At 43.9% G+C, this 9,710-nt stretch overlaps 1 protein-coding gene across 1 annotated transcript; it reads right to left on the minus strand.

Moving 5' to 3' along the window:
- Positions 1 to 1,764: 1,764 nt before the first annotated feature.
- LOC126106734 (NADH-ubiquinone oxidoreductase 75 kDa subunit, mitochondrial-like) lies at positions 1,765 to 4,986 on the minus strand. Its single transcript, XM_049913110.1, has 2 exons — positions 4,863 to 4,986; positions 1,765 to 2,784 (listed from the first exon to the last, which is right to left on the minus strand). Exons 1-2 carry the CDS (start codon positions 4,984 to 4,986, stop codon positions 1,823 to 1,825), a joined length of 1,086 nt encoding a protein of 361 aa, XP_049769067.1. The 3' UTR covers positions 1,765 to 1,822.
- Between the last annotated feature and the right edge of the window lie 4,724 nt (positions 4,987 to 9,710).

The following is a 9,710-nucleotide window of genomic DNA, read 5'->3' on the forward strand; positions in this document are numbered from 1 at the left end:
AACGATCTGTCTGCGCACATCACATCTGCGCACATCACATATGCGCAGACAGATCGTTGCGTGTGAACAGAACATTTGCACCAACCTGAAGTGTGTGCAAACCTGGAAGTTGGAGTTGGAGGTTTGAGCGAAACCTCTCAAATCTGTGGGTTCAAACCACATCTGTGCAGACAAGTTGGAGCGTGTGGGCAGGAGATCGCCGCAAAACTGGCGCGAAACAGCTGTTTGCTCAGTCTAGTGTTTGTATTTCTCGTCAGTTTGTAAGTTTGTAAATGAATTCATTGAAATATATAGAAACGACCCATGTTTGTGGAAGATTAACAGTAAAGAATATAGTGACCGAGACAAAAAGACAGCAGCATACAATGCTCTAATTGAAAAATTGCGGACAGTTGACGCCTCGGCAAACAGAGTAACAGTAATTAAAAAAAAATAAATTCGTTGCCAACTATTTACCGAAAAGGGTTATCCAAAGTTCAGAAATCTAGAAAATCTGGTGTAGGAGTTTTGTATCCTGTAACAAAAGTTTGTAACAGGTTGCTTCTACACAGTAGCGAACTGAAAATGCCTACTCAGAAACAAAGTAAACCATAGCTCATTGGCCATGTAGGTATACAATCTCTAATAATATGGGCCTAATGTGTTTTAAACACGCCTACAACACCAAAAATATTATCTGTAACTTGACAGACTTAATTTACTTGACTTGCCTTCATGAACTCATCCTTCAGGACAGCGTAAATAGCTTCACATGTGTTGGGTATTATTTCTCTCAACGCTTGTTTCGATATTGCAGTTGAAAATTCCAAATCCTTGTAGTCCCTTCCTGTTGCTAGGAATCTTAATGTTACCCCCAGCCGTTCATGAGGAGAAATTGCCCTTCTCATACAAGTATTTTTTCTCATAATATGAGGGGTTAAAAACTTTAAGAGATAATTATAAGTTTCGACATCCATCAGCAAATAATTTCGCCAGTCGTTAGGTTCGCCCTGCAACTCTCGCAGTAAATTTACGTGAGAAAACTGCTTTCGCTTTAGCAGCCACTGTCTACACCATTTTGACCGCTTACTGTTTCCTGCGGTTGGTCTGAATGTTTTTTGCATCACAAGCTGCGAACACAGACCACAACAGAACTTCCTCCATTTCTATATTTCAAAATAACTGAATTAAATTTTTGACGTTTACGGGGAGCGTAGTCGCTTGCCACTGCTATTCCTTTTCTACACCGACAGATGGCAGGCGAGTAGTAGATTGGGGTTTGTGTGGTGTGAACACATCACAACTGCAGCGATCTTTTGCATGTACAGACATCTGCGCCGATGTCTGCGCAGACAGATCGTTGCGTGTGGACCGGGCTTTACAGCCTCACATACTCTACAGATGTCTTCGCTGATGACTGGGGATAACAAAATATCGCCAACAAGGACAGGGTCATGTAAAAATGGGGCGTCACACTGCGCGCTGGTTGGAACAAAATGGCTTTTACATCAAATGATAATTAAATCTAGACCCTACGCTTTCGACAGGCGTTGATATACATCAACGGGGACAGTAGAAAATGTGTGCCCCGACCGGGACTCGAACCCGAGATCTCCTGCTTACATGACAGACGCTCTATCCATCATTTTTTTTCCATTTTGCTCAATATAATTCGTTGCGTTTGGTCTGGGCGGACGTCACAGAACATCCGTTCAAGGTGATTGTTAATTCCTTTACTCAGCTTTTTTTTATTACAGAGGGCGAGCAGCCCTCTTTTTTTTTATCACTAAGAAATAATTTAATGTTTTCAATCAGACTACACTGTAGCAAGAAAGTTGCACAATTAATATTTAGACTGTTTTTGTTTGAGGACAGCCTGGACACATTTCGCCATAGTTGGTGATGCTCTGCTTATGGAATCAGTCATGAAGAAATCTTCAAGCTCTTTCTGCTTCACATCAAGAGGTAAGCTATCTAGCTGGGTCTTCACATTCTTTGCCAGTTCTGTAGCTTGGACAAAGAAGTTTGCTTCTTCCACGTTGCCATACCGAACCAGATTTGGTGAAACCTCCTCCAGTCGATGCCTGCTTTCATTCAGATTATCATACGGTAGAGTTTTGCCAATTATCTCAGACAGAGCTCGTATAATTTTCCAGTCTTCTCTTGCAAGAGCAGGTGGAGTAACAGCAACCAGTGTCTGCTGAGCTCGGCCTTCTGTGTTCACATAAGATGCCTGCTTTTCAGTGTAAGCAGCACCAGGGAAAATAGCATCAGCCATTGATGCCCCAACATCGCCATGGTGGCCTTGATAAATTACAAATGCATCAGCAGGTAAATCTGATCGAGATATAGTGCCTTCATCTGCACCTAACAAGAACAGGACTTTCGGTGGATTGTTTCGAATTTCTTCAACACCAGCCTTGTATCCAATGTCAAGAGCAGCTACCTGAGATGCTACACGGTGCAGTACATTCAGAATCTTCCAATCAGCTGGTGCCTTTACGGTAGTAGCTGTATTCCGTGCGAGCTGTTGTGCTAGTGCCAGTATGGTCGCACCATCTGGCCTCTGCAACTGATCTGCACCAAGTATAATTATTGGCCTCTTGGAACACGACAAAACTTTGCTGTAAGGATGCTGTCCTGACACCAACTGTTTCAACACATCAGCACTGTCACCTAAATGCTCATACTCGTATGTTAAATTCACTTTAGGCCCAATAAGAGCTATTTCACTCTCCTTGTGTAGATATGCCTTTCGTATCCTAGCATTCAAGATAGGTGCTTCAAACCTAGGATTGGTACACCCTCTGACCGAACACGCTGAGCTACCGTGCCGGCAATCCATCTGAGCCACCGAGGGCACAGAGGACAGTGCGCCTGCAAAGATTTAACCCTTGCACGCTCCCCGTGAGACCCACATTCCCAACTTAATGTCCACACAATACGTTCGTAGTGCCCCTGCCCATTACACTCATTACTCGCGGCAGACAATATTACCGAGTCCCGCAAGAGTTCGGGCAATGCGTGTGCATCCAGCACACAAGAAGAAGGTCAACGGTCGGTTAGTCTTAACAATATTAAGATGATATCTGTTCTTTCGGACGTGTCCGAAATAACAGATACCATCTTCATATAGCTTTTACATCAGTTGTAGCACGAACTAAACTCTGAAAATTCGAGACAATATTTCCAGCATTCTACAGAAATATCTGGTGGCAGAAAAATTTCAACATTTTTTACCAATTTTACATACATCCGCGCTTAAGGGGCTCCGGAAAGGCTCAAAATCATGAAAAGTTCAATTTTTACTTTTTTGCGTTTTCTGAATCTGCAGACTATTACCTTTTAATAGATATATAATTTACTCAATTCCGAAGACTACAACTATTTTTAAATTTTTTTTTGAAATGTGTTCTACATGGGCGTGACCCACTGTGGCGCTGTGCGATATGTTAATTACCTTGGTGACGGTGATTCTAAAAGTTTCAAACATGTTCAAGGACTGAAGCCCTATGGTGATGATGTTGTAGTGCAGAAATTTAAGTGTATTGGAGACGTACAGAAGCGAATGGGAACAAGACTTCGGCGACTGAAAGCTTCGTACAAAAAACAAAAACTCAGTGATGGTAAAGGTTTGGATGGGAAGGGAAGGTTAACTGACAGTGTAATTGACAAAATACAGAACTATTATGGAATGGCTATTAGGCAAAATACACAAAGTGTCGACGAAATGAAGAAGGCTGTTTGGGCTCTTTTTTTTTTTCATACTTGTTCAACCGATGAAAATCCCCAACATAGCTTGTGTCCCAAAGAAGACAGTTGGTGTAAACATAACAAAGGATTGCTAACTGGTGAAGTGTACACTCATAAGCATAGTCTGCCTCATGCAATAATGGAGGTGATAAAACCTATTTTCAGAGACTTAGCAGCACCTGAACTGTTGAAAAATTGTATTCACAGAAAAACTCAAAACCCCAATGAAAGTGTAAATAGTGTTATATGGTCGAGAATACCCAAGACTGTATTTGTTGGAATAGAAACACTTCACTTTGGTGTGTATGATGCTGTTGCGACTTTCAATGATGGCAACATTGTAAGGTGCAAGGTATTTAGAAATATGGGAATGAAGATAGGTTCTAACATGGTACGAGCGATGCTTGCTTTAGACAAGGAACGCCTTCGGGCTGCAGACAGGGCTGTAAAGAGTCTAGAAATACAAGCAAGAGTAAACAGGAGGAGGAACAAGAGGAAGCTGGAGGAGGAGTTTGCAGAGGATGAAGATAATCCATCCTACGGACCTGGAATGCACTAAAAAGTTAATCCAATCTTTGTCGCTCGATTCCCAAAACTTTTATTTTCTCATACTAATTACATGTTTTCTAAGGATCTTCCAAACATATTTGTTTCAAACTTTCCGTAAATGTTACACAGTACCTTCTGCATAATTTAACACAGCCTTTTTCCAAAAAAACTGTATATTTTTGAATATATAAATAAAAAATTGCAAAAAAATGTGAATTTTCATTACAATTGAAAAAAAAATCATCTTTAATAACTGAACTAAAATTTTGTAAAATCCCTGTGTTAAGTTGTAGCCCATATTCCAATAAATAATGTGTAAAAAGTTCAACTTCCGACCTCAAATACTTTGTGAGGAAAGATGTAATTTATAAGCGTTATTTTAACATTGCAAGTATAGGGCGTTCGGGAGCCCCTTAAGATTCGGATATAGTGGAAACGTAATCGTCGTAAGTAAAATGCTGTTTGGGGGTATGATGACCCCCCTCGAGTCGACTGCTGCTAGCGCTGAGCTACAGCCGCCGCCTTCCTGGATGTGCCACCCACCGCTAGCCCCCGCAGCCGACACAGCAGGTAGTTCTCACCGGCGCGCCGGGTCCCGCTACTCTGCAGCGTGGGCGACGCACGATGACTCAGGCGCTGGCGGTTGCCTGGGGCCGCCACGTTCCCCGTGCAGCCCACGTCCACCACAAACATTCTCCAAAACATTTCCCCCGCCTGTCTGACAGCGTGTCTATCCACCACTAGACAACAGTTCTTCTTTTATTATTAGCCCGTCAAAAAGTGAACACAGATCAAGCACGAAAACAGTAAGAAGGTATACTGACCTATTAAAAAAAAGCAAAATAGAAACAGCGAACGGTTCTCGATCAAGAAGTGCAATAGTGAGCAGCGTGAAATAGCAAAGGCACCGTGGGCAACTGATTTTGGTGTTGGACTGCCAAGCGAGCGAGCCGAGTTCAAAACTCCCTCGTCCCAATGTCTCCCCCCCCCCCCCCCCTATTCCACCAACATTATGAATGGTCCGCCCGGTCACTGAAATGTTCGTTCTCTTTCTCTGGTGTTGGCAGTTGTCATACTATACATTGGTCATAGAATATGAAACATGTGATTACGTTACCGTCGCAAGTACAGGGTTATTACAAATGATTGAAGCGATTTCACAGCTCTACATTAACTTTATTATTTGAGATATTTTCACAATGCTTTGCACACACATACAATAACTCAAAAAGTTTTTTTAGGCATTCACAAATGTTCGATATGTGCCCCCTTAGTGATTCGGCAGACATCAAGCCGATAATCAAGTTCCTCCCACACTCGGCGCAGCATGTCCCCATCAATGAGCTCGAAAGGATCGTTGATGCGAGCTCGCAGTTCTGGCACGTTTCTTGCTAGAGGAGGTTTAAACACTGAGTCTTTCACATAACCCCACAGAAATAAATCGCATGGGGTTAAGTCGGGAGAGCGTGGAGGCCATGACATGAATTGCTGATCGTGATCTCCACCACGACCGATCCATCGGTTTTTCCAATCTCCTGTTTAAGAAATGCCGAACATCATGATGGAAGTGCGGTGGAGCACCATCCTGTTGAAAGATGAAGTCGTCGCTGTCGGTCTCCAGTTCTGGCATGAGCCAATTTTCCACGGGCTACGCGTGAAACTTGCCCGCACGCGTTCAACCGTTTCTTCGCTCACTGCAGGCCGACCCGTTGATTTCCCCTTACAGAGGCATCCAGAAACTTTAAACTGCGCGTACCATCGCCGAATGGAGTTAGCAGTTGGTGGATCTTTGTTGAACTTCGTCCTGAAGTGTCGTTGCACTGTTATGACTGACTGATGTGAGTGCATTTCAAGCACGACATACGCTTTCTCGGCTCCTGTCGCCATTTTGTCTCACTGCCTTCTCGAGCGCTCTGACGGCAGAAACCTGAAGTGCGGCTTCAGCCGAACAAAACTTTATGAGTTTTTCTACGTATCTGTAGTGTGTCGTGACCATATGTCAATGAATGGAGCTACAGTGAATTTATGAAATCGCTTCAATCATTTGTGATAGCCCTGTAAATGTGGTGAATAGTAAGAGCAGGCGAGATACCATATAGACATCTCACAGAAATAAAAACAACAAATAAGCGGGTGTGAAATATGTTACGACAAAGGAATTCAAGAGTCAAGACTTCCCAAACGGAACACAACTTTAAAAACGTAAAAACCTAGTTTTGACGGAGCACATAGAAATAGCGTGAGTGTGAAACTGCTGCGTTCATATGTTGCACTTTATGTGACCAACTATTAGGTTTTCGTCGTTCCGTTGTGCGTGGTCATACTGACATTCATACGAACACCTTTGTCGGGCAAGGAGGCATATCTCACTCACTAACCAGGCGTACAAGTTAGGTGCGTCGATAAGAGATTCCTATCATATGACACTCGTACTTTCACTAGTGCCGTGTATGACACATCTGACGTGAATGAGATTTTCACTCTGCAGCGGAGTGTTCGCTGATATGAAACTTCCTGGCAGATTGAAACTGTGTGCCAGACCGAGACTCGAACTCGGGACCTTTGCCTTTTGCGGGCAAGTGCTCTACCAACTGAGCTACCCAAGCACGACTCACGCCCCGTCCTCACAGCTTTACTTTTGCCAGTACCTCGTCTCTTTTCTTCCAAACTTTACAGGAGCTCTCCTGCGAACCTAGAAGAACTAGCACTCCTGAAAGAAAGGATATTGCGGAGACATGGCTTAGCCACGGCCTGGGGAATGTTTCCAAAATGAGATTTTCACTCTGCTGCGGAGTGTGGGCTGATATGAAACTTCCTGGCAGATTAAAATTGTGTCTCATTCTGGAAACATCCTCCAGGCTGTGGCTAAGCCATATCTCCGCAACATCCTTTCGTTCAGGAGTGCTAGTTCTGCAAGATTTGCAGAAGACCCTCTGTAAAGTCTGGAAGGTAGGAGACGAGGTACTGCCAAAAGTAAAGCTGTGAGTACCGGGCGTGAGTCGTGCTTGGGTAGCTCAGTTCGTAGAGCACTTGCCCGCGAAATGCAAAGGTCCCGATTTCGAGTCTCGGTCCGGCACGCAGTTTTAATCTGCCAGGAAGTTTCATATCAGCGTACACTCCGCTGCAGAGTGAAAATCTCATTCTGGAAACATTCCCCAGACTGTGGCTAAGCCATGTCTCCGCAATATCCTTTCTTTTAGGAGTGCTAGTTCTGCAAGATTCGCTTCTATGAAGTCTGGAAGGTAGGAGATGAGATACTGGCAGAAGTAAAGCTGTGAGGACGGGGCGTGAGTCGTGCTTGGGTAGCTCAGTTGGCAGAGCACTTGCCTGCGAAAGGCAAAGTCCCGATTTCGAGTCTCGGTCCGGTACACAGTTATAATCTGCCAGAAAGTTTCACATCTGACGTGTCTTCCGGTGGAGGGTTCGGTTGACTTGTCGCCGTTTCATATAACGTTTGCAATTTCCATTCGAAAGACACTTATTTCCGGCTGCTAATAGAGTCGTTGTGCAGAATCAATTGTCGTTGAAGATGCCTACCTCACACCTCGCTGTTGCAAATAGACGTTACATCACGACACTGACACAAATTTGACAAAAGCGAACAGCGGAAGAAAAAGAAAAAATTGGCACGAGGGACGTTTGATCGCAGCTCGGCTGCATAATAGTCCAACACCATAACCACTCAACAACGACGCTCTTCGTCCACACGGCTGCTCTATATTGCACTTCTTGTTCGTGAATCGTTCACTGTTTTCTCACGGTCCAGTACATCTTTCATCTTTTCCCTGTTTTAATCGTTGATCTGTGTTCAGTTTTTGACAGTCTGTCCACTGAGCCCTCCTCCATGAAATCTTAGGAGGAAACGATGGGGAGGTCCCCTTGTGAGTCGGTCCTTCCGACAACCATTTATTTTTCGATTTCTTCACGTTTTTCCTGGAGCCTTTTCGCCTTATCTTCTCTGGACTTCCTATTTATCTCGTTCCTAAGTAATTTCTATTTTTGTACTCCTTAACTCTCCTGAACATCTTTGTCCTTCCTTCTTTAGTTCTTCAAGTAAGTATTTCTTCAGATAGCCATGCTTTCTTCGCAGTTCTTCTCCTTGTACTTAGTTTTTCTTTTCAACTTTTGTGATTGCCGTGTTTAGAGAGTTCATTTCTCTTCTCCTGAACTACCTACTGAGCTGTTCAGTATCGCAGTATCTATAGCCCCAGAACCGGTCGGAGGGGGCGTGCGATTCTACGCGCTACAGTCTAGAACCGAGCGACCGCTACGGTCGCAGGTTCGAATCCTGCCTCGGGCATGGATGTGTGTGATGTCCTTAGGTTAGTTAGGTTTAATTGGTTCTAAGTTATAGGCAACTGATGACCTCAGAAGTTAAGTCGCATAGTGCTCGGAGCCATTTGAACCATTTCATAGCCCCAGACAACGTCTTTCTTTTTTTCTCCTCTCTCCGTAATTAACTAATTTTCATCTCCAAAAACGAAATGAAACGAAAATCAAATCGACCCTACTTGGCACTGCCACTTTTATACTCCCTCTTCAGCGTTACCCCGAATTATTCGCAAAAACTCTCCCAAAGTGATAGGATACACGGTTCTGTAATTTAACTTTTCTTTATTTTTTGTTTTCCTTTCATTATTTATTTATTTAATTGCATGATTATAATAAATAAATGTGGACAACTGGAAATTATATAAAACAGAATGTTACAAAAAATGATATTCAAAGGATAAACTAGTTTAACTTTGCATAGTACTTGTGGTACTTTACGTAAAAGAATATTTCTTCAAGAAATGGTGCAACTGGAGTTCCTCTACCAATAGCGTTTTCTATCTCCAACACTGCCACCTAAAATATTTACAACAGACTAATGTAGCTTTGCTAATGCCTCATGAATGCATTCCATGAATCAGCCAGTCTCTTTCCTTCTTGAGTGCTTACAATTCACGTCGTTCTGTCTTCAGTGTGGCGGCCGCAATGGCCGAGCGGTTCTAGGCGCTTCAGTCTGGAACCGCGCTGCTTCTACGGTCGCAGGTTCGAATCCTGCCTCGGGCATGGATGTATGTGATGTCCTTAGATTAGTTAGGTTTAAGTAGTTCTAAGTTCTAGGGGACTGATGACCTCAGATGGTAAGTCCCATAGCGCTCAGAGCCATTTGAACCATTTGTCTTTACTGTGATGCTGCGCGGAACGTAACACTGAGCATGGCCAGCTGGACGGGGGTTTACGAAGCAGCACTCCGTCTCCAGGTCACAAGTGGCCCATCGGGACCATCCGACCGCCGCGTCATCCTTAGCTGAGGATGCGGATAGGAGGGGCGTGTGGTCAGCACACAGCTCTCCCAGTCGTTATGTTGGTTTTCCTTGCCGCTACTATTCGGTCGAGTAGCTCCTCAGTTGGCATCACGAGGCAGAGTGCACCCCGAAAAA

The sequence above is a fragment of the Schistocerca cancellata genome, chromosome 10 (genome assembly GCF_023864275.1).
Source record: "Schistocerca cancellata isolate TAMUIC-IGC-003103 chromosome 10, iqSchCanc2.1, whole genome shotgun sequence".
NCBI lineage: Eukaryota > Metazoa > Arthropoda > Insecta > Orthoptera > Acrididae > Schistocerca > Schistocerca cancellata.

Coding starts and splice junctions, on each gene's coding strand:
- LOC126106734 (XM_049913110.1), bottom strand. CDS start 4,986: ATGTTTTGGAGAATGTTTGTGGTGGACGTGGGCTGCACGGGGAACGTG. Junction 2,785..4,862: donor TAGCGGGACCCGGCGCGCCG/GTGAGAACTACC, acceptor GTTCGGTCAGAG/GGTGTACCAATCCTAGGTTT.